Source organism: Gymnoscopelus microlampas (genome assembly GCF_963454915.1).
Source record: "Gymnoscopelus microlampas genome assembly, chromosome: 3".
NCBI lineage: Eukaryota > Metazoa > Chordata > Actinopteri > Myctophiformes > Myctophidae > Gymnoscopelus > Gymnoscopelus microlampas.
This window is the reverse complement of record NC_139940.1, coordinates 11,559,402-11,585,707: the sequence shown is the minus strand read 5'-3', so window position 1 is coordinate 11,585,707 and position 26,306 is coordinate 11,559,402. Positions and strand designations below refer to the sequence as shown.

Sequence of the window (26,306 nt, the reverse complement as noted above, 5' to 3'; positions counted from 1 at the left end):
AAGCAGTAGTTGCCGTAGTCAGTAGAGTAAATATCCCTCTATAATCTAAATAGTGTTAAACTCCTGTGCTGGGCGAGTTGAAGAGGCGATGGATGAATATCATGTTGATGTTGAGCTGACTAGAGATGAAAATAATGTGAATAATTACTTACTTCAACATATTGCAAATTAATTCATTGTATTTAGGGCCAAGCTTAACTTTTTTTCCATGAATAAAATGTAATTTTGTCCAATCTGTATGGTAGAGCATGTTAATACAATATTATAACTTATACAATTGGGGTGGTTGTATTTTGTCTCCCTGCTGTATCGAGACATTTAGATCGTGTCAAAGGTTATGTCTCACCTAGACAGTTGACACAGGATCTGACACGTTAGCTCAATGGTAAAAAATGTCAGCACTAGCACAGGAAACCGGGTTCAAATCCGGGGTAGAAGAGGAAAGTTACATAGTGCAGCTTTAATACTATTTTACAATGAATTTTTCAGTGAAGCGCCAAAGCTTCGTTATAAAAAACAAAAAGCCCAATAATACATTTGGAGTCATTCGAGAGAATGTTAAGATAATGTGCACTTGGGGATGTGGCCACATCTATTTTAATAATGTGTGAATGAAGATTTAAACGGTGTGGTCTTACATTGGTTTTATTTCTGCCCGCCTTGAAATTATAACACGATTAAAATTCACACAAATACGGAAAGCTCATTGTCTTGTGAATTGTCTTGCCACGGCCATGGAACTGAAGAGAAGATATGATCGTTGGAAGTACTGATACAGGACGAGGCTAAACAAAAAAACGTAATAGCTGTGAAAACTAGGAACATCACTGCACGTCAGTCAGTCAGTAGGAACAGTCCAGATACAGGACAATCCAATGCAAACGGCAAACAAAACTCTGGAGCACGCGGGTGCAATATCAGGTCATCTACACTATTGAATCTTGATACAAATATGATGTGCTTTGATGCTGCTTCATCAGTCATGAAGTTTAAACTGTGTCAGTCTTAAGAGGCGTATTGCATAAACAACAACTTCACCTAACACTCCATTGTATGGGGTATGCCAAGTTATATCTGTTTGGAGACTTATTTGAACAATTTTCTAGGGTTAGGGTTGAAGATGACGCCATCCGCCATCGATTAACTAGTGGGAAATCTCCCCGAACCCTCCCGTCCCGGTTCTTTCCTAGTACATACAGTACACAGTATTATGCTAGAAGTTGCAGACAAACTGGAGATCAGTTTGTAAAAGCAAGGAACAAGTAAAGCTTTTTCATTTTCAGCTTATATTGTGTAATTATTATTATTGGTAATAGTTTAAAATTCTTTGAAAGAAAGCTGCAACTATGTTGCTTTAGTGGCAACAAGAATGAGTCCAACATAGCAGTTAAATCAAGCAAGACCACTTGCATCTTGTTTTCACATATTGTATATCCATCTCGATTGTTCCCGTAGCTCGACTAGAGAGACAAAAAATGTGTTCGTTACATAAATGCTCTCGTTGACCTCTGGACATACGGACTTGACAGGTTTTGAGGAACTGATATTAATTACCCGTAAAAGGTGGACCAGGGGTCTTGGAGAGGCAGCCATTTTAGAATTGGAATTAGACCCCAATATACATTTCAAAACTGTAAATGAATTCAAGTAAGAGAAGTGACACGTCAATTCTCACCTAAATGTTGTTTTGCACTTGTGATTGGCTACTTCCTCAAGAATAGAACAAAGCATTAAAAATATGCTTTCTGTTGCTTTCTGTGTTCAGGTGTTTTTGTGGATAAGGGTCAGTTCTCACTAACTGTGAGCCCTGAATGAGAGTCCTGTATGTCAGTGGTTCTCAACCAGTGGTCCGGGGACCACCAGTGGTCCTTGAGGGGGTCCCCAGCCAAATTAATAGTTAGTAACCAAATTGACCCTTATGTGTCTGTAACTCTGAGAGTGTACAAATGGAACCAAATGGACCCTAACGGGTCCATTTGGTTCCATTTGTACACTCTCAGAGTTAAATGAACACTAATGATGATGATACAGTGTAGATTGGGACCCCCAAGAAAACAAAATGGTGCTATGTGAGTCCTGGATGCAAGCTCTGTATACGAGTCCTGTGTATACGAGTCCTGTGTATGCGAGTCCTGTGTATGCGAGTCCTGTATATGCGAGTCCTGGACATATGCCCTGTATTTGAGTCCCGTTAACCTCGTTCACAGCCTTTTCTCATCTCATGGGAAGAAAAGCCTAGAAAAGCGATACAGCTGAAAGCGTCTATAGGGCGGGACTTCCGTCCCTCCGTTACTTACTGTACTTTGTCAGTAGTCTTGTTGTTACTGTTTTGCATCGAGTTGCCAAGCCATATTTCATACTTGGCATTAAAGTTGTTGCTGATTTCTGTTTGTGATTTATCCAAATCAATAGGGGAAAAGAAACTAGAATTCCTGTGTTAAACACTTATACAGAGTGCCGACAATGACCCAAGTTGAAACTGAATATGGTCCCCCTGCCCTCCATGGCTGTGTCTGTAAAACCCCTGAAGTGGGGGCAGGGGGTCTTCCTACTGGGTCTACTGGTGTCCCTAGGGGCTCTTACTGGCTCTACTGGTGTCACAAGCCACTGGAACTGGATTCTGCTGCTGGCGTCTACTGCTTTCATACTGCGTGTTCTCCTAGCGAGGACAGCAACGAGATAGGATGGAAACTAGAGCAGAGGCTAGTCACTCTGTCACTGTGTGTGTGTGTGTGTGTGTGTGTGTGTGTGTGTGTGTGTGTGTGTGTGTGTGTGTGTGTGTGTGTGTGTGTGTGTGTGTGTGTGTGTGTGTGTGTGAGGACTCTGTTGTTATGAGGCACTGAGTTCTGCCCTGCTCAGAGAGATGACACTGCTAGAGAGAGAAACAGAGAGAGAGAAACCGAGAGAGTGAGAGGTGGGGTGAGAGAGAGGGGAAGAGGGAGAGAGAGAAATGGAGAGAGAGATAGGGGAAGAGAGAGCCAGAGCAAGGGAGAGAGAAAGAGAATATTTGCCTGGCACTGAGAAATGCGCCGCCGTCTCTTTAAGAGGCTGAGAGGCACTCACAGCACTTCCTCACTCTGACACCCCCTTTCCTGCGCTGCCATTGGCCAGGGCCCCTCCCTCTTCATCAGCTGATTGGCTGCCGGTATCCAAGGGCTGGCCGGCCAGCACTCTATAAATAAACCTGTGCTGTCTCAGCAACCAGCCCTGCTCCCTCTCTCTCTCTCTCCGTCTACCCCCCTCTCTCTCTCTCAGCAACCAGCCCACAATACTAGTTAGATACAGCTACTTCTCTCTCCCTCTCTCTCTCTCTCTCTCTCTCGCCCTCTCCTTCTTCTCGCTCTCTCTCTCTTTCTCTCTCTCTCCTTCGCTCTATCGAGCTCTCAGCAGCTGGCCTACAATACTCTATCTATCTCTCAGCAACCAGCCCAAAATACTCTTTCTCCCTCTCCCTGTGTCTCTCCCTCAGCAACACAAACCAGCTCCACCACCAATCCCAGGCCAGACACATCTCCGTCCAATGGCACCGAGCAGGGGTCAAAGGTTAAAGAGAATCCATGGGCCCTCAAGAGACACCCTGCTTCATGCGCGATATTGTTTGATAAATGCTGCTAAGTATCCATTGCGGTATATGAATGAAGAGCACCTCTCTGTCTGCACTAACCTCTCTTCTACTCAAAAACTGTCCGTTCCTCCATTCATTCCGCTTCATCACACCTTTCCTCTTGTACCTGCATTCTCTCTCCCTTTATCCGTCTCTCTCTACCACCCCTTCATCTTTCCTTTCTTTTCCTTGCACCTTTTTCTCTTTTCTGCTTCTGTCCACCTCCCCAGGCACCACCAGTCCTCTTCTCTTCCACCACTCTCTTTTCTAGCTATTCAGTTATTTATTGTCCATCTTTTTCTGTCATTTTGCCCCTACAAGACAAGTACAGCACACTCTCTCTTTCTTTCCTGTCTCTCTCCATCTCTTGGCTTTCCCAGTCCACTGGGAAGGGCTTTGGTCTAACCTAAAGATCCAGTGGTCCCAGCAACAGGTGACAAACCCAGTCACAAACCATTGGCGTCCAATCATGGAAAATAGGGAGCACAGCCTCAACAAGAAATATTCATCAATGAATGAAATCATCTGTTGCCGTCTTTGGTTGGAAGAAGTGCCTGGACACCAGTGCAATGTTCCAAACTTTTCCAAAATCTTTAAAAAAATAGCATATCTACAAACTTAGAACACGATGCAATGCGAAACACTGTGAGCTTGTAGATCGGCCATTTTCAGTATACATCTTACATAGGTATTAAGTGGTTAAAGCAACAATGCTGAGTCATCTCTTTGGGTTAACCCATTAAGACCTGAAGAAGCATCTGTGTCACTTTTTCATTTGAGCTAAAAAGCATTATTTTCAAAAATAGCAGATATACAAGCTCATAGCGCGGCACCGAGTGCCGCGCTACGAGCTTGTAGATCTGCTATTTTTGAAAAATCGAAAAAATATGTGCAAATTAATATATTTATATTCTTTTAAAGCGAACATTTTTAACTCAAATCTTTGCTTCTGGGGGGTCCCTGGAACATATATGTGTGTGTCTAATCTGCCCTGTCTATATTACTGACTTAACAGGCTACATACGTACCCAGACAATGGCTTTCCCAATTGTGTATTTTTAGTTCCCGCTACCGTTTATCAACACACAGGATGTGCTGATGTTATGTTAGGATGCTGAGGAGTTTCCAAAATCCATGTAGTGGTTTATAATATGTCACTTTAACTGCCAGATGGTCAGTCTGCCGAAATACTACAATAACACTACAACTGATAATAACAATAATGATATTACATTGTGACACTGTTTCTCAACGTCAGGTCTGGGGACCACCAGGCCAGGGGTCCAAATGGGCTCTCACAGCTCTGTAACTCTGACAGTGTACAAGATGGAAACAAATGTTTGCTTCCATTTGTACACGGTCAAAGTTAAATAAACACCAATGATTTTACAGTAGAGACCGTGGTCCAAGAAATTGAAAAATAATAATAATACTAAAATAAGAAAAATGTGAAAACTGTGGCCTAATGCCGTGGTTCTCAAACGTATTCATTTCAAAGACCCCTATAACGGATCCATTTGGTTCCATTGGTACACACTCGGAGTTACAGACCTGTAAGGATTCATTTAGAACCCCCTCAAGGAACCCTGAGGGTCCCTGAACCCCACTTCAAGAACCACTGGCCTAATACATATCAACCTTGGGGTCCTGACATTACAAAGGTTGAGAATCACTGCATTATGATGAGAGACATACAAAACACACAGCTCATCAAGTACAGCTCACAGCTGCCAATCACACTATCACTATAGCAACAGCTGTGCCATTTGTCTGTCTCTGAGCCAGTAGGAGAGGGAGGGGGGGGGGGGGCTGTGGGGCACTGACCCCCTAGAAGTGGAGACCAAATCACCAACCATTAGCTCCAATCCAAACCCATAAGCAAACCATCAGCCAGTCTTCACATAGCCCTTCCATCTCTGCGTCCAGCTAGGTCTGTGGTTCTCAACATGGTGGTAGTTCATCCCCAGGGGACTTTGGAGGGGGGTTTCCAGGGGGTCCCCAACTAAATGATTGATAGTTACAGTAGGATCCAAATGGACGTGGCTTAATGCAAATCAAATCAAGTGGACACTTATAGCCACACCCCCATACACACACAACATTTTTACTTCTATAAAACACTTGTTTTTGTGATATGGAAGCTGTATTTGTAACTATTACGATTGTAATAGTTTTGACACAAGTCATGCAGCTGTAGTCAGGAGTCAGGAGTAATCCTACATTAACTACTCTAACCCTGGAATCCCTATTTTGAACATGTCATTATAGGCAAAAAGTTCCAAAGGTTTCAGAATCTTTCATCAAAATTAGCCATTCTTTTCCCCCCTATTTTCAATAGTGTTACAGTATGTTTATCACAATAACATGAATGAAGAAAATAGTTCTACAAGCTCACAATGCGCTGTGATCTGACACGTTCTGAGCTTGTAGATCGTCTATTTTCACTATTCCTTGTACAACAAAGTATATAGGGCTTAAGTGTCAGAACATCTCATGACCAATACCAATACAAACATCTACTGTGAAATAGTAGATATTTAAGTCAACTAAACTTCATTAGATAATCATACAAGTAGTCAACTGTATTCCCCTCCATCAAGAATCCATAACAGTTAAAGGACGACTTCACCCAGTTTCAAACTATCTGTATGTAATTGGCCCTCACTAACACTCGTTAGGCTTTATTTTTTTTAAACAAGATCTAAAAATAAATATTTCGATTTTTATTAACGCGAGAACAATGGCTTCCATTATAGCATGCTGACTTTCCAGGAACAGAAAGCTTGCGGTTTCTATTAGCATGTATTCCCCATCGATGTTGTCACTGGTAGTCGGGTTTCTGAACTGTCCACAGTTCTCCTCTGACAGAGTGAGGACCAATCATATGGGAAGATGGGTTGAAAATGGGTGAAGTCGTCCTTTAATAAAGAAGTAGGCAGCCTTTCCTGTGTGTTGTGTAAATAATCCATAAAGATATGTCCACGTCTTCCGACACACATTCAAGGTGACTCTCAGAGCCTTTAACGCACCATGCATGCAGTTCGGATGATCCTTTTTTGAGGCATTTTTCATTCATTTAGACAGGAACCTAAGGACATGCAACAAAGGCCTCCAAACAGGATTGAACCTGTGATGTTGTGGTTATGATGCACTAACCAGTCAGTTATTCATACAGTTAGATTTGGCTGTAATCGATTTGGTCATTAATACATTTCACCCTGCCATCCCTATCTTGGACATTTCACTATAGGCGGGGGGAAATAATAACAAAATAGCAATAATAAACAAAATAATAATAATTCAACAATAGCCGATGTGTCCAATACTATATTTCATTTTAAAGTAATTATTGGCCGATTATTGAGCATTAACAGACATTAGTTTGAGTTTGTTAAAAGGAAAGCAGACACTACTTGAAGTCGATACTATACGTGTGTGTGGGTGTGTGGCAGTAGCGGATCTTGTTGGCCACGAGCAGTAGGCTACTTCCTCTGTGCTTTCAATCAGCTTCGAATCCATTTCCAATCAATCCCCTTCCATCGCAGCAACAACAGTGCAAGGAAACAAAATCAACACAACTCCATCATCGAGAAACACTGCAAGACTTAAAAGTGATTTAAAACTGACTTAAAAGTGATACTGTAAGTTGCCACTGAGTGGGTGAGAATATGACGAGAAGGCTTTTTTTGCACTGTGGTAACTTGGGCATTATTTTCTCTCTTTGGTAGGATTGGCAAACCTTAACCTCGTTCCCAGTTTTACCGCCATCTCACAAAGAGATAAAGCCTGGAAAAGAACTGCCCGAAGTGACCTGACCCGAAGTACAGGGCTAACATGTACAGCCTGCCAGAGCTTCCTGTTGCCCTGTACTTCCGGTTAGACACTTTTGGCAGGTAGTTCCTGTCTAGCCTTGGTAAACCCTAACCACCTAACCGCCCCTAAACCTCACCTGAACAACCTCTCACCTCAACAGAACCGTTTGATTGGAGAGGGCAATACACAACCTCAGAGTAAGAACTTGCCTGAGAGGCTAAATTCAGGTCGAGAAAGTCCCGACCGAGATGGCTGGTCAAACCAGGCCACTTGACTTGAGGGTCTTGCAGCGAAACTGCTTGGTGTATTGAATCGACGGTGGGTCAATTTGTTAAGTACAGGCTCAATTGTATTTAGTGTAGCTTTAATTAAAGTGCTGAATAACTGCTTTGAGTCTCCAAGCTGAATCCTGTCATTCTCAAACCTGAACAACTAAACTTTTCTCACGGTCAATATAGTTGCCCACATTAACCCTGGTGTCCCCATTTTGGGCAGATCTTCTAAACGTATTTTTATTCAATTTACAAAAATAACAGATCTACAAGCTCACGTGTCGCAATGCAATGTGTTGTGAGCTTTTAGATTGGCTATTTTAGCTATTTGTCGCACAAAGTATATAGGGCTTAAGCACCAGTGAACTGATCAGCAGGTACTAGACACGTGCACGCACACACACGCATGCACACACACACACCTCTCTGAGACAGTCTCAGCTGTCACATGTGCATCTCTTTAACACCAGCCTCGACACCACTTTATTTGGCTGTGTGTGTGTGTGCAGTACACTGCCTATTTTTGCATTCAAGCTTTATTTAAACCACAGTTTATTCAATGACAAATGTCATAGCGTCAGCAGACTGAGCATAACAGTGAAAACATGCACACTTTTAATACAAATAAACTAACTTAAAAATAAAGTGTACATAATACACGGTGTACCCTTACCAACACAGAGAACAGAATGTGCACCTGCCAACGGCGTGTAGATTTCCTCTTTGGCTGGGAAATTACGGAGACTAACCAGCCACTCTGGCGTGTAAAAATATTTGGAGGACAATTCCATAGAAAGAATTAACTTCTGTCGTCGGTTTGTGATTCTGCCTAAACTAAAGCCATACTTTTTTTTTATAAAACTGTGCAACCAACGTGTGTGCGCGTGTCGGTTCGTAGCATGTGATACGTGCACAGTTGGAGTTGGGACAAATCAAACGGGTAAAGTCAAGATATCTCACCAGAGGGTATGGAGTCAGCAAGTGTGCAATTAATGTCCAATAATCAAAGAAGTTGTAAGGGATGAAGGGAGTTGTGGGGACCACCAGCAGACGCAAGAGAGGGTGTCGAATGCTAAAAAAGAACAGATCTACAAGCTAACAACGCATCGCATTGTGATGCGTTGCTAGCTTGTAGAACAGATCGGACACCGTCGTACAACTGAGTATAGACACAGAGGTATAGGCTATAGTTACCAATTGCTGACCAATTGGACTGGCAAAATGTATGTAGCGGAAGCCTACATCGTACAATCTGGCCAGGTTTATCTAATTATTTTAATCATGTGGTTATTGGTTATTATTACTATGGTTAGAATATACTGTACTTATACCTGTGTTTCACTCTGATAGGCTGCTATACATTTGCCAGCGTGGATCATCCCTGGACCCCCTCAACCCAACGCCTTTTCAGCCTTTTTCAGCCATGAGTTTGCAGGTCTGCCTTCAGTCCACTCAGAATTTTGCAAATAACTCATTATGGTCATCTTATGACATTGAAAATTGCCTGGTAAAGAATCGGCCTGAGTGGTAGTTTTTAAAATCCACAGGCCACTTTGGCCGCCCAAGCCAAAAAGTTTGTTCCCTGCACACACACACACACACACACACACACACACACACACACACACACACACACACACACACACATATGTGCACACACGCGTGCCAACGCCCCCAGTGAACCCACCAGGCTGGGTCAGATCAAATCTATTAATAAACATCATGTGGGTCAGTCACACACACACACACACACACACACACACACACACACACACACACACACACACACACACACACACACACACACACACACACACACACACACACACACAGCTGTGAAACCTGTGATGTCTATCATAGTGGTGCTAAAAGTCTATCCATGTCTCGGGCAGTCAGGGCTCGGTCAGCATCTTATAATAATATCATAATGTAACACCCAACAAGCTGGGGACATCATACATCATTAGACCATATTATTTAGGGGAAACCCCAACAGGACAGACCCACAAGGTTCTGGTTCAGGTCAGAATGAGGGCAGTAGAACCTTACTGATTGACACACCGATGAACTGTCTCTCTCTTTGGGTCATACAAACATGTGTGTGTGTGTGTGTGTGTGTGTGTGTGTGTGTGTGTGTGTGAGAGTGTGTGTGTGTGTGTGTGTGTGTGTGTGTGTGTGTGTGTGTGTGTGTGTGTGTGTGTGTGTGTGTGTGTGTGTGTGTGTGTGTGTGTGTGTGTGTGTGTGTGTGTGTGTGTGTGTGTGTGTGTGTGTGTGTGTGTGTGTGTGTGTGTGTGTGTCTCTCACACAGGTGGTGAGCAGCATGGAAACACATCACTGATTCTTCTAATCTAGTCCTTCAACATGCAGCTAGCATTTAAGTCACATCTGCTCCAAACAACAATTACAAAACTGTTCGGAAGATTCCTGGGATGCTGGAATCTGACTGCGACCATCAAAGAAGAGCCATAGTTGATTGACTAATTTTTTTTAATTTTCTGATCTTCCAGGCGCGCGATATGCTGTTTTTATACTGTACACGATTTCAGGGAACACATCCTACCAGGAAACTCCTTGGCAGTAGAGAGACAGACAGGGGCAGGTGAGTATCTGTGTACAGTATGTGTGTACAGAAGAGAGGGGTGTAAGCTCATTTGTTTTACAGACGTGCTATTACTTTCCTTCTTCTGTATGTACTAAGAAGATAGTTTAACTATTAACTGTGCTCTACTCTGATTTGGTATAGAGCCATTGAATCTACATTACAGCCGATTCAAACTCAGAACACCATCTGCATGGTTTGAACCAAACTTTACCTCAGGTTTTCACTTTTATTTTCCCCATACAGATGTTCCCAGCTGGGGCTGAGGATGCAGACTGCCAACCTTCTGGTGACAATCCTTCTCATATTGCATTAAGCAGCACTGCCTGTTCTCTAGATCCTTGATTCTCAAAGTGGGGTCCGGGGACCCCCAGGGGTACTTGAGGGGGTTCCAGGGGGTCCCCAGCTAAATGATGGATAGGAACCAAATGGACCCTTATGGGTCTGTAACTCTGAGAGTGTACAAATGGAACCAAATGGACCCTAACGGGTCCATTTGGTTCCAATTGTACACTCTCAGAGTTCAATTAACATTGATTTTACATTATGAATTGGGGTCCCAGAGATAGAAATGCCATTAAATGGGGGTCCGTAGCCTAATGCATGTCAAACTGGGGGTCCTTAAAATTAAAATGGTTGAGAATCACTGCTAGAGCCGTAAAAATCTTCTCTTATGGGGAGTCCCTGGCCTATTTTTTCAAGTGGGGGTCCGTGGGCTAATAAGTGTCCTTTTGGGGGTCCTTGACATGAAAAAGTTTGAGAACCACTGCTCTAGATAGCGGACAATAGAGCAACGCTGCCATGGAATACCTGGCAAACTTTCACCAGGCAACACAGCAACACTTCAGCAACACTAACATCATGAAAAGTTGGAAGGTTGCTCATAAACCGTCTCATCTCTGTTACATGGGTTACATGACTGAGTAAGAGATATCAAACACACGGTACTGTGTCACATGACTGAACCTTGAGCCCAGCTGTTTTAAATGGATAGAACACCTGATATATATCGAGCTCTTTCACACAGCAGGCTAACAGATCACACAGAAACAAAGGTAGACAGACAGGTAGACAGGGAGACAGACAGGAAGGCTGGGTGAGATCAACAACTAGAAAAACAGTGAAGGAGCAAAGATCAGTCTCATATCACTATATCGCTCACCCACCCACCCACCCACCCACCCGCCTATCCACGCGCACACACGCGCACACACACACACACACACACACACACACACACACACACACACACACACACACACACACACACACACACACACACGACCCATGCATGTCCATTTACTCCTGCTTCTTAGAAAGCGGTTCAAAGGACACGTTGTCCATGTAGCATTCAATTTCAGACATCACTACTCAGTATGAGACGATTGTGTCAATCAGTCTGTCTGTCTGTCCCTCCCAGTGTTCCTACTGCAGCCATTTGGCCTCAATACCACTTTTTTTTTACCTGGTACCAGTGCCACAAACCTTTTCAGCTGTAAATGTGGTCAACATCCAACAATATAGAAATGATATACTTTTTTATTTATTCTTAATACAATTGTAAAATTAAAAGTGTAAAATTAGTACCGGTACTTTGACATTAATTAATAATTCTATTTATTTAAAGGGGAATTTTGGACCATGGTTTTCTTACCTTTTCTATGATGTTATGATATCTTAGGATGATAGCTTCTTTTTGGTTTTCTTTGGTGAGATCTGACGTTCATAGTGACAGAACACTATGCAACAAAAAACAAAAACAAAAAAAAAGTCTTGATTTCAATCTCGTCTAGCGAGACTTCTGTTTTTTTTTCACGGTTGCATAGTGTTCTGTCACTATGAACGTCAGATCTCACCAAAAAAAAAGCTATTAAAATACGCGATCTAGCGCAAGGCCTATTTGCGCACGTTTTAAGCTGTGGCGGACCCGGGGTGGAGTTATGACATTTTTCTACTGTACCATTCATCCTAAGATATCATAACATCATAGAAAAGGTAAGAAAACCGTGGTCCAAAATTCCCCTTTAAGTACCGGCAAGTTCACCTGTCAGGTTAGCCTGGGTGGGACCTGCGAACCTACATGCTTTTCAACATGACAGGCCCAAACAATTCAGGGGTCTATCAAACCAGAGAAGAGCAGCCACTTCATACTCTTTCTGAAAGTTTCTACAATGCAATTTCAGCATGTATTTATGTTTATGTGGTGCTCACATTTAATGTTACAACCTGGACAAGAGAGATAGAGTACATCTCTTTTTTGTCAAGTCCTAAGCTACAAAAGAAAACCTCCATTCATCTGATTACCATTCATTTATTCATTGAACTTCTCTCAATTTCGTCAAGTCACTGACACAACCCATTCCCTGTATGTAGCACATGTCTTATGTAAACCCCCTCATCCCACCCACCACCACTGTGCACGTACGCACACGCACGCACCACATGTAATGGCAATAATGGTCAGGTAGTTCTTATTGAACTGGAGCTTAAAGTCAGAGATTGTCTTTGGACAGACAGATCTCCATCCGCTAACAGGCATTGCCTTCATAAATAGACTGCCAAAGCCAGCAGGCCAGTAAGCTCAACCCAACATTACACAGTTAACACTGGACTACCGACACAGTACCTGAACACACAGCCACGACTCAGTATGAACCCATTCACTTAGTAGTAGACTATACATGAGTGTTACTAAACACTGTGGTACACATAAAGGTCTACCAACTGCCAATATTCTCATCACAATATATTTATTTTGCATATGTACCATGTCATACACTACGTGAAAGTATAACTATAGGCTGCAGTATGAATATAATGGGCTTACTAGATGGGTGGGGTGCAATACGTTAGTCCGACAGACCGTTCCTCCGACAGCGCATGCCTCCGACGTTTACTATGCTAACCCTATACCAAACCCGAACCCTAACCGCACGCGGATGCCACATAGTCGGAGTAATGGTCTGTCGGACTAACGTATGCCCCCCTACTAGATATGGGGTGAATTTCCCAAAAGCATTGCGTGTCCAACTAGCACGATCAAAGGTTCTTGAAGAACCATCATTTGCAGCTTTGGTGTTCCAGAACACTGTAGTCTGAACAAGTGTTCTTAAATACCATCGTAAAGATGTGTGTATATAACAAGCTCGTCGTTCGTTAGCATTGTTCTTCATTAGATTTTCCCGACTGATCTGATTCTGTACAGGTCAGGGGTCACAGATTTTAATAGATCACCAATTTCAGTTTTTGTCAGACAATATTATATGAATTATTATTATTAATTATGTTTCGCCAACAGTGTTAGTTTGGCTCATCCATACTGTTCATTATCCACGCTAGTTTGACAGAGCCCAGCCAGTTACCAGTGGATCTTGACTGAAACCAGTTAAGAACCAATTAGTCTTGTGTAGCCAGACTGTCAGAGATACCACCATTCAAATATAAAGGACCACCCTAAAGTCTTTGCGATGGCTCTGCAACGTAGTTTTTCTGTTTGTTTTTTTAATCTCTGAATTGTATCCAGACTATCCAGTATCCACTTTTTTATCCCTTAGCTTAGAGTGAATTTAGATGTCACCAGACATATCGGTAGGTTGGCAGAGATCTCCGATTGTCTGGCTATGAGAGAAATAGCCAGTGAGTCCTTTGTTCCATGTCCCTTGTAGGACCTCCACAGCACAGAAAGAGAGGTCTTTTCCTGGTCATAATCTACTCAGAACTAGCAAGTGGACAGTGTTAGACCAGACAAAGGACAAACCAATGATCATTATTTTAAACTTTTTTTTTTAGGAAAAGCATCTATGTAACATGTTTTTACATGGGTGATAGTGCTACATAGAACTACTTCACAGTTCTATGTTTGAATGGTCAGAGATGGCAGTCAGAAACCTGAAGAAGGTGCAGCGCAACAGTTTAAGTGATTGAAATCTGTGCCAGTAAGTTTTTTAAGATGATGGCTAAATGCAAACATAGAAAAGAAAAGTAGCTTGGCAGGTACTTTTTTTCCCCATAGAGCCAGATAAATAACAGAAAGATAGCCTGCACTGTATGGGAAAACAGCCGCGCACACATACTACATACACACACCATACACAATGCTTACATGCAACAGTGCTGGCATATTAACATCTATTGTTTGCAATGACACCCTGGTATCTGTACTACCACATTTATAGACTAGGGATGTTAAATGTTGGTTCGATATTCGAACACTAATCAAATTGTAAGAAAGAACAAAATATTTGAGTGGGGAATTGAGGCTTACACGAAGAGAATGACTACAGTCCGAAAGTTGGCAAAATTCTTAAATACAATGCAACATTTTAAATTAGAATATATTTATGCAAGCGTATGTTGTTATTATAAATGTCATAATAATATTCATACATAATTTTTGGCCAATGTTGACAGCCCTCTTATAGACGTATCTACCACGATGCACTCAGGCTCACACAGACACTGTACTGCTGTGGTTACTATTGGCTGTAGTTAGTACACTAGTGATGCCACTGATTAACACGATGAACTACAAACACTGGAACAATACGCCAGTTTCACTTGTTCACTTGTAAAATCATAATTTACACGCACGCACGCACACACACACACACACACACACACACACACACACACACACACACACACACACACACACACACACACACACACACACACACACACACACACACACACACACACACACACACACACACACACACACACACACACACACAGTAACTCTTGTCTTAACATTCACAGCCTGTTCTTGCATATACACCCACTGCCACCATCACTTACTGACACACACCACTTCTATAGCTCAACCAAACACATACCACCATAGGAGCATAGCTAACATACTGTAACTGCCTGCATAGTAGACCTGCTGTTCCACCATTCAACATGACACTGTTTTCATCCTGTGTGGATCTTCATCAGGTCAAGTGTATGGGAACAACCCACTAATTCAAACTCGTATTTGCAAACCTTTACTTAACCAATAAGGTGATTCCGACAGCTACTGCCACGTACTAACACTCCAACACAATGCTGAGGCACAAACATGGCCAAAAGCACTCAGATAGAGAACTCCAAATCAGGCCACTGGCTGCGCTGATGGGTCCATCCATGAGGCCCATGGATTCTGTGTTGACAATTCACCTAAATGTTGCCATTCTGGAGGACACATTGACCACCCATCAATCTGTAAATACACATTCACAGTTATCCCCAATTGGATTGCTGATCCCCTCCCAGCCACGACAACAATCACTAGAGAAGTACAATGTCTACTTTAATGTATAAATATGCGTTTTGCAGTGCTGTTTGAGGGTCCCGTATGCCCATGTACCATGGCGGTAGTCCTGCATTATAAATTAGGCTAATTGTTTTGTGTTTGTCACCAACATGTGCCAAAGAAAAGCAAGGAAAACAAAAGTTGAAGTGAAGTCAAGTGCTTCTGATTCCATCTATATCTGTCTGACCACCACCTGTGTGTGAGGATATGAGGATGTTTGAGTTGTGAGAGAGTGTGTGTGTATGTATGTGCGCACGCGCATGAACTGACTTTTGTTGTTCTTGCGGAGCAGGGCCGAGCTGGACCACAGATCCGATTGGACCATCCTGCTGGAGGGTGTGGTCTTCTCCTCCACCGACGACGACGTGATCACCATGGTAACGTTTGGTGGTTGGTCGATCCGACAGGGAAATGCTGTCAATCAAAGCGCTGTGTGTTGATGGGTTGGGCAGAGCCGAGGGGTTCAGGTAGGGGTCATTTAGGCGTGCTGTAGCGGTTCTGTTTTTTTTGCAATCCTTAAGTCACACTCTGACAAAGCTTACATCCAATCAAATCACTCAGTCCTGAAGTGGTGGGGAACAAACCAACCAATCGAAAGGCACCGTCTCCTCTGGCTTCTTTTTTTTGTTTTATTACTGTGGTTTCTAAGGCAACCGACCGGCGTTCAGGCAGCTTGTCTGTCTCTCTTTCTGCAGTAAAAAATATAAAGGATTTAAACTCTGTCTTTTTTTCTGTGGTATAACACTATAGATATAGATCTCTCTTTCTACATATATATTCTGTTTCTGTGTATTGGGGATGTAGGGGGAGATAGAATATTTGGTTAGTTAAGTTAGCTTCTTTCTAAATTCCTTGTAGTTTCATGCATTGTTTTTTGAGTACTGGAGGTTTCTAGGTCTCCAGGTCGCTGGTGACTCAGATTTAGGTAGTCTAAGCTAGGGCCTAACAAGTATCCTAGTTTCTTAACTAGAAGCTGCTCCGACTAACAGCGAGCGGTATCAGAACTACTGTATAAGTTAACTAGTAGTTTGGTAGAACTCACTGGTTTGGACTGGAGTAGGGCGGACTTTGACACAGTAGTCCTAACTAGCAGTCCACAGGTTAAGTCTTAACAAGTAGACTCCAGTGCAGCAAGTATTCCTTAGTCATTAGTACTCCATGATAGCCAGCAATTTCAGAGCAGTTCCAGCCTAGCCTTCTTCAACCGCTTTGGCTGGCTCACTTTGTCCAAGTTAGCTCGCTGTTGGTATGAAGACTAACGGTAGTAGCTGCTAACCTGGCACTGCTCACCAGGCTAGTGTACGCATGCTGACCATGGGCGGCTGGGCGAGGCGGGTGGTGGTAGGGGGTAGATGAGGAGGAGGAGGTGGAGGGGGGTTAGAGTTTCCAGCCGCCTGCCTTTACCCCATGCCTAACCCTAAAAATAGATCCAATTACTGGCGCTTTCTGCGAGGGTGAACTGGCCTGGGCACTGGGCAGAGTAGGGCAGGGTAAGAGAGCAATGTGATCTGTTGGCTGCTTAATCCACTGACACACACAACCTGCACGGCCCCGAGGTTCCACGGCCCGTGGGAGCTGCTCTCTTGTTGTTCAGCTCCCCTTCCCCCGCCTACAGATGTCAGCTGCTGGCCTGAGCTAAACACTAGCTGCCGCTAGGAGGGGGAGAGGGGGGCCGGAGAGTTGAGAAAAGCCCGACAATAATAACCTCAAACCTGGATTTCACAATGAGAAATGGTGTCCCCCTGTCACTGAGCGGGGGGGGGAGGGAGGGGGGGTCCGGTCAAAGTGCTGATGCCAAGCCCAAATAGCGACTTCCGATAGTTGGAATGAAACTAGTTCCTCCGGTTGGTTTATCCAAAACTCTCCGTCTGTCACAGAGAAGGCTTTATGCAGGAGCACAGCGACGTGCGCACCACACGCAGTTACACCGCAACTCGACGAGGCGCCTCTTCGTCCGTTAAATAAGAGGACAAAATAAACCTTATCACGTGTGTTTGTATCCCATCCGATCTATTTTCAGGTGTAGTCTCCGGGTGAATGTTTTTTTTTTCTTCTTTTTTTTTTGCAGGTTGACAACAAGCAGCAGCAGTAATTCCTACTTTCCAACTCAACTGACACTTTCACTGTTTATCAAAAAATATTCAGTCGCTCCGCAGCACGTAGAGAACCGCCGTTTTGAGGCGCAAATCCAACCAAAACTACAAAAGAAAAAAAAAAAGAACACGAACCCGACGATTCAAAAACATTCATGAAACCAACAACGACTAACGGCGTGTTCACATTAAAAAGCAGAATCCCGTTGGAAGTTTGTGAACTGCCTGTCAAGACGGACGGACGACTCCCTGAAAGCTTCCGCCAAGTTGGATAGGATGGGCTCGTTTCTTCTCTCTTTCTCTCTCTCCCCGTCCTTCCGTTCGTCCTCTTGTCTTTTCTTTCCAGTTTTTTTTTGTGAGTTTTTGTTTTTAATTTTTAATAATCCTCCGAGGTGGAAACCTTCGCAGGGGCGACTTCAGCTCATGTTTCTCGCCCGTATCCCCTGTCGGTAGTTCCCCGTTATTCACTGGTTCTCTGCCTGGCAGGAGCTCCTCTCTCTCCCCACCCTGCCCTACAGGACCGTACCATTCACCCCAGGCGGGGGGTGGCCAGCCCAACCAATACAATCAGAATCCTGCCGTCACATTATAAACACACCACGGAGAGGTATATAAATCACAGTCTTCTGTGTGGTTGTTTTTAGTGCACAGGTATAAAACAAGGGGATGTGTGTCATTTAGCGAGGTGGTTAAACGGCACTGCGCTCCCCTCTCCCCTGGTTGCAGTGGTTTGTCCCAAGCAGGCCGCTCCTGTCCTGTCCATTTATAGTAACAGCAGGATATATATACTGGAACTTTATACACACACATAAATAGACACACCGACGTACTTTTAAACTATTCAAATTACGTATATGCTAAAAACTTAGATAGAAATGTATATTTAGGTACACTGACAACAACTTTATAGGTCAATAGCTATTCATAGTACAGTGTAATGCATGTGTAATTGATATACATCATACAAGACAAAAGGGAATATTATCTAAATCTAAAACCAGATTAAAAGACATATTCGTGTTATTACCATTGTTGCTCTAAATGCTATTAATTTTAATTATATATAAGGACCGGATGTCAACAACTGATTCAAATGTGATAGAACACCATTTTTCTATTTTCCGAAAGTTTAAAAATATGTATGTATTAATATAATGTATTAAACGTATTAAATGTTTATTATCAAACAATATTTTAATGTATTAATCACCGTTTGGAATCTATAAGATATTTTTTGTATTTTCTGTTCAAACAAAGTCCATAAATGTCCAGTGTTGGGATAGTATAGTAAAAATGTATGCATTCCCGGAGCTGTAATGTAGAGAACATTAGCATAGAATGAAAGACAGAATTATTCACAGATATTGTTCTGTATGTTTACATCTAAATAAAATGCAGGCTTGAAGTGAAACTGTCATGATGACCAATGAATCAACACAATCTAATCTCCCCCTAATCAAAGCAAACAAGACAAGAGACGTGGAGGCACCGGACATAACGTCTATTATCATCTATGCCAATGTTTGAGGTCACTGTGGCAACTAAATGGCTGCACACCGCAACAGCACACAACATTAGGTTTACATGCTTTCACTAAAGACTCAAAGAATCAATGAAGAAACTTCACATCAATCAGTCACAGAGCATTGTTTCTGTTCAACTTGCATCTGAATGTATGCTTCCATAGGCTGAGGGTTTATTATTTGCAGTTTAAAACCAGTTTCTGCTGCCCTCCCAACAGACACAGTGAGGTTCATTTCGCTCCTCTCAGTCCTTGAAAATCATTTCAACTTTTCTGTGCTAAAGCGCGCGCGCGCGCGCGTACACACACACACACACACACACACACACACACACACACACACACACACACACACACACACACACACACACACACACACACACACACACACACACACACACACACACACACACACACACACACACACACACACACACACACACACACACACACACACACACACACCTCCCTCTCCTCCCTCCTGTCTTCTCCTCCTCGTCGTGAGCTCCTCTCTCTTTCTCTCTATCCTCCCCCAGCATGCGCGCGCTGCCGCGCTCCTACACTCTGTTGCTATCCAACGCCACGGCAGCCGCAACGCGATTGGTCCGAGCGAGTCCCGTCCCTCGCTGCGATTGGCCAGGGGGCCGGGTCCAAAGGCGGGGCTCTGGGTTGGTTTCCCCGTGTCTCTTCAAACGGCGCGAGGCAGGAATGACGCGGAAATAGTTTGAAGATGTCAGGTAGAGAAGAGGAGGGCAGGCAGAGAGAGAGAGAGAGGGGGGGGGGAGTGAGCAGAAAAAGCGAGTTAGAGAAAGAAAGGAGAGGGAGAGGACGGAGAGAAAGAGATGGACGAGGAGAGAGAGAGAGAAGGAAAAGGGCTTCCATAAGCACATGCCTATAGAGTGGCATTCCACAGCTGAGATGGGTGACGCACGCACGCACACACATGCACACGCACACACACACACACACACACACACACACACACACACACACACACACACACACACACACACACACACACACACACACACACACACACACACACACACACACACACACAAAAAGTTGTTCGGCTGTTGCTATCCGACCGTTACTGGGCTAAATCAGGAACAAGGCTGCCTGGGAACAGCTCCGCACACGCGCCCTCGCGCGCACAGATATAAACCAGTGGGCAGCTCGTTCCAACTTAAAGGAAGAAAGCAAACAAATAATAAAGAATTCACGCTATATCTGAATTCACACTGTCACTAAGCAAAAAGTGCTAACACCCCACTTATTAAGCCCTATAATTGCATGGTGTTAATATTACCTGGGGTTTGGGGATGTGTTGCCAAGGTTGTCAGGGGTTTAATCCAATGCAAACTTGTCATGTCTATAACTTACAAGGTGGAAATTGCACTACAATTTACCTACTGTTTTTAGTCCCCTGATAATCCTAATCTAATGTTAATCCATCCTCCTGACACCATCCTTCTTTGAAACAAGTACAGTAGACTGTTTTACTACTGTTAATGCAGGACATACTGAAGCTGTACAGTGTACATTATTCCAGGATACAATTTATTTCCTTCTGCGTGTTGTGAGCTGCTTCTAATGTAGTATCCATATCAACTGCATTACTGTGTCACATAGGAGACAGAATTGCAACATAATTGAGTGTTGCCAGCCTGAGTGTCACACCAACTGATGTAAACACAGCAGTGTATAGTCATACTGATATACTATCACTGTTTACAAAGACTGTAATAGTCTGGTCATTAGACTCAATTACTCCTATTTCAGCACATAAACCAGCCTGACAAATAGTTCTATTACATAGGTATGTAATAATAATAAATAGAAAGGGGCGCTCTGCGGAGTGCATATCTCTGCCAGGCCGGGTTGCCTATAGGGCTGTGTAAAATTGTGGATTGCAGCTGTCAGGAGTGGGACCTGAGGAAGCCACAGGGGGAAATAGCATTTATATTGACATACAGTCACCCCATATGGGCTCAAGTGAAAATGCTTTGAAGGTGCACTCTATATAGGCCCCATAACAATTCCAGTTTGGGGTCGACGGGATGGTACGTTATTATATTGGTGTTTTTGGTAAGAAATGGGCCCTCCCACTAATTTAAAAAAAAAACACATAGGGCTCAGAGTGACAAGAGTTACCAGACTTCTTTGTAAAGACATGGAGAAATAAAATAAACTAACTCACTGTTGTCACTCGGAGTGTGACCCGTCACTTGTTTAAAAGTCATTGTTCTAAGAGGATAGCGCACCAGAGGAGCCAGAGCGCGGTGGTAACAAAAGGTTTATCAACACATTGGTAGGTCCACATAGCATAGCGGCAAGCATGTAGGCCTACATGAGATTAGACACCAACACATTTTCACAGGTAAAAATGCACATGGCAGGTCCACATGGCAGGAAAGTCCAAAGAGGAACATAACCACAAACAGTCTGTTTCAAGGAAAGTGTTGACTGGCCAGCCTGTTCACAGGCGGTGATCAGGACTTGTTTAACAGTCTGATGGTAGTCGGATGGAAGCTGTTCATTAATTGCCCTTGACCCGTCTACGTGAAATAGCTTTTGGCTCTGCATTGTGTGATTTGGGGTCGATTGGACGATGCATTCAAGATTTCTGGCATTTTTTGTAAAATGGGCCCCACTGGCAAACTTTGGAAGCCAATTGATGTGTAATATAAAGAGATCTGTATGATACATGTTTATCACATGACTCCAGAGATATGTGTATGATTTGTGGACAAAGTGTGGAAGAATAGTAGCAAAAAGTGTGTTTTGAAGAAAATGCAAAATGGTAGAACATCTAGTTAGGTGGAAACCAACTCAACACTTATGTGCAGAGTTGCGTCATGATCCAAGGAATCCAGGGGAAAAAATGTGATTATATGACCCACTGTTGAAGAGTTAGGGGCCAAAACCTAAAGCAGTCTGGTATGCGACGTCATGAAGCCAATTTGAAAATGTATCCTTAATGTCACAATTAATTAATCATAGAGGCTCAGTATAATCGTGAAAAAATTCTCTACTTGGGTCCGAAAGAAATGTAGAACTGAAAATATTATTTTGTAATGCAGTTGCAGAGCCTTACAGACAGATGTCCTACAGCTTACATGGATGTTTGAAGATGTAGCTTATATTTACTTCCAAAGAGATGTACTTTATGTTTACTTTTATTCATTATTTTGTCCGTATTATTTAGCTACTGTATTATTTGTGTTTGCTTTAAAAGCCCAAAAATGAATTTCATGGGGAAAATAAAACTAATTTACATATGCTCAAGTGATATATAATTATTTCTCTCACAATAATCGTACCATAAATATCCATACTCGTCCCACCCCTAGTGGAATGTAAATCACTACCCAATCCAAAGGTTCATCCATTTGTATAAGGTGTAGGAGCACCGAATCAACTGCCAATTAGCTAACAATCAGCTGCCAACTATGATAGTAGAAGGTTTAACTGCTACATAGAATAATAATACATAAAATAACAGGAGTAGTATCACTGTTATCAGTTATCACTGCGATATCTCACCAATATATCTCAACAGACTGTGCCTAGGGTTACTAGTTTTTTTCTTCTTTTCATTCATACAGTAACTCGTTCACTTTCTGGCTAAAGACCGAAATAAACTACTAATTTCCTCTCCCAGGGAGGGATAAATATGTCCTTGGATCAGGTTTGTTTCTTTGTTGACTACCAGAGTGGTATTTCAATTGCTGCCAACATGTCAATCACTGATCAATAATACAATATGAATGTCGAGAGTATAATATAAGCAGTGCAGTAGAATATGTGCCAAATTAATCTTACTGTATGTTGCCCCAACATAATGCTGAACACAGTCAGAGAATGAGAGTAGTGTACACTATACTGAACATAACACAGCTAAGAACACTGTCTGCAGACAGCCACATGTTCTTTATTTTCCGATCACATAATTTGCTTAAGCTACATCACATAACACCACACTGCATTGTATGCTTTGCTTTGGCAAATGAAAAATATATATGGTAGAATAACAGGAAAAAACAGTCCAAAAGTCCATGCAGTTTTGACAGCACTGTGGAAGCACTGTGTGTGTGTGTGTGTGTGTGTGTGTGTGTGTGTGTGTGTGTGTGTGTGTGTGTGTGTGTGTGTGTGTGTGTGTGTGTGTGTGTGTGTGCGTGTGCGTGTGCGTGCGAATGTGTGCGATCGCCTCATGATAATGATTTGTGGCCTTTTTGGCAAACCGGGTCCCTCCCGCAAACTTTGGAAGCCAATTGTAGCCAATCGGAATAGAATAAATAAATACAAGAAATGTGACTGAATAAATACAAGAAATGTGACATCTTGATCACATGACTCAAGAAACAATGTGTGACGGTAAGTCACACATTCTAAACGTTAAGCGTCCCGTTATCATTTGAAAAATGATGGTTCTGCCTTGGCCTACTGGGAGTGTGCGTGCAAAGTTTCATACCAATCGGTCCGGCAATGCCCCAGATTTACTGTTCACAGACAGACACACAGATGGATGAACAGAGGTGAAAACATAATCCCAACCCTGGCCGCTGCGGCCTGGCGGAGATAACGAGACAAAGGTAGGAGGAGTGGGGCAAAGGTAAAGGATGAATGATGGAGAGAAAAAGACAGTAACAGAAAGAGAGGGAGAGATGGAGAGGGTTAAGTAGAGGATAACTACGCCATCATTCATCCTCTTCTGTAGCCTCTTGCGTGTGCATTGTGTGTATGTGTGTTCTCTTTGAGGAAAATCAAGTTGAGCTAACTGCAGATCTGTTGTCATCATGCAAACCCCAGATAGATTTCAGCTCCGAACTATGCCAGAGAGAGAGAGAGAGAGAGAGAGAGAGAGAGAGAGAGAGAGAGAGAGAGAGAGAGAGAGAGAGAGAGAGAGAGAGAGAGAGAGACTGCTAGAGAGTGTGTGTACACCGAGTTGAGAGTTGATCTACAGGTAACAGGTGGGGGGAGGGGTGGGGAGAGGAGGTGAACAGTGGGAGAAGGGGGGTGACAGGGGATTTGCATACAGTACAGCACACAAAAAGGACTGGCTGACCTACAATTGCTCTGCACTTTCTCTCACAGTGTGATTGTGTTGGTGTTCAGTAACAAAGATTGGACAAGCATTTGCACCGAGTGACACGAAGTCAGCCAAAGTGCACCATTTATTTGCATATATGGTGACTTATGACATTAATTTTAAAAGCATTTGGCAGAATGCCCAATCACTGTCATTTTTAAAAGAAGTCCACAAGCACTGTTCCAATGATTTGGCTGATACATGGTGGTATATTCGTTATACATTAAATCAATGGATTTTTGTTTGATCTATGAAAAAGTGTGAAATTTCCTGCAGTTCATAAAAGTGTATACTTGTTTAGCATGGAGACTTTAAATGGGAAAAGCAGTATTTGTCAGATATGAGTAAGAGGCAGAGGGAGGAGTATCATGAAATGAGTTTATTCAGGTAAATTAAATAATCATTAAAATTAAAACCTATGTTTAATAGCAGCTTAAGCGAGAGCACAGCATATCTTTGTGTTGGGCATTTCACAGGCTAAAGGAAATATGATTACTTGTCCTGCACCTAACATACAACAGGCTAAGCTAGCCCAGGTTTGTAGTTTTCTTCACCTTTTCTTCTATAGCCTATACAGCTTAATAACACTGATTACAATGGATGGTGTCCAAACTGGAAAAGATAGACAGACAAGTCATGCTTATTCTCACCAAAGTGTGTATTAAAAAACAAAGCCCTAACTCTTTATTATTGTAACAAATACATGTAACACTATGAGGGTTGGTTCTCAATAGATTAATTTCTTTAAATAATAATCTTAAATAACAATGCCAATAATTATCTATTCACACCTTTGTCAATCATACTGTACATAAACAGACAATTTTCCTGTTAAAGGCTTTAGTTTTAGATTTCCCCATCATTAAAATGTTACAGAACCTGAATACTTGAATCAATTTTGGCTAAAAATCATTGCACATTCAATACAATGCAACCAAAAATATAATTTGACAAAAAAAAAACTGCAGTGATATTTAGTGTGTTGGATTACTAGCTCAAGAAGGTTTCATGTCACTGTAAATTGATTTTCATACTATACTAAAATGAATGCAATCTAATAACCCCCCCCCCCCCCTCCTAGAAACACTGGAGAATGGTTGACAGTAATTTCAAGTATACCATGAGTATACAATTTAGTTTCCACATGTCTACTTCATGGCCACATTTTAAAACGTGTTGCAGTTAAAAAGTTCCACATTAAAAACAGACTGTAGCAGATGATACTAACAACATTAAACTGACAATCGGTATCAGCTGCAGACACACAGAATTTACTGCACTTGACAACTCATTTCTTTATTCACTTGGCTTATTCAACTGAAAACATTTTAGTTGTAAAATGCCTGGGATTTGCCTTCCAGTTTTTTTTAAAGAGCTCCTACAATAAAGATTCCATAGCTTAAGTTCTATAGTGACACAGCATATTGTAAATTCAGAATAGCGGCTTCAAACGCTGCATGGTTTAAAACTGGCCTCGTTAGAGACGCAGCCCCTCTTTCTAGTTCCCTTCCTCTGCCGCTGAGCAGCTTCTCTGCTCACATAGGAAACACTCTATTGTTATTGTGTTCAAACGCACAAACGTATGGATAAATGGGAATAAATACCAACCATCTCTCTCTCTCTCTCTGGAGAGAGAAAGTGACTGGGTTCCAGTAAATCACGTTTAGCTCGCGCCCAGACAGCGGAGATTACAACGGCAGCGCGAGGAGGCGAACAGACTCCGGGACTCACGTGCCTTGCAGCAAAATTCCACCCGGCAACTACACACTGTACCATGGCAACAGCCCTGCCATTGGTCCCGGGTGCGTTTTCAAATGACCAATGGGAGGGCCGGCCGCGGGTGATGCTTGTTGCTAGGTAAACATGATGCGGTGGGAAGATAGGGGAGCCGAATTACCATGCTGCCACTGCAGGGTGCTTACAGCAAGGCGGAGAGAGAGAGAGAGAGAGAGAGACAGAGAGAGAGAAGGGGAGGGGGGAGAGGGGTGGGGGGGAGGGAGAGAGAGAGAGAGAGA

General features: G+C 42.8%; 1 protein-coding gene across 2 annotated transcripts in view; it reads right to left on the bottom strand.

Moving 5' to 3' along the window:
* dyrk1b (dual-specificity tyrosine-(Y)-phosphorylation regulated kinase 1B) overlaps positions 1-26,306 on the bottom strand; it is a 77,221-nt gene that overhangs the window by 21,983 nt on the left and 28,932 nt on the right. The window contains exon 1 of one of the 2 annotated variants that reach the window (XM_084053501.1): positions 15,855-18,296. The exons of the other annotated variant lie outside the window; for it this stretch is intronic. Within the exon in view, the coding sequence (XP_083909627.1) occupies positions 15,855-15,960 (106 nt within the window). The 5' untranslated portion in view covers positions 15,961-18,296. Of the gene's footprint in view, positions 1-15,854; positions 18,297-26,306 lie in introns of those variants that run through there. 2 annotated transcript variants of the gene reach the window in all.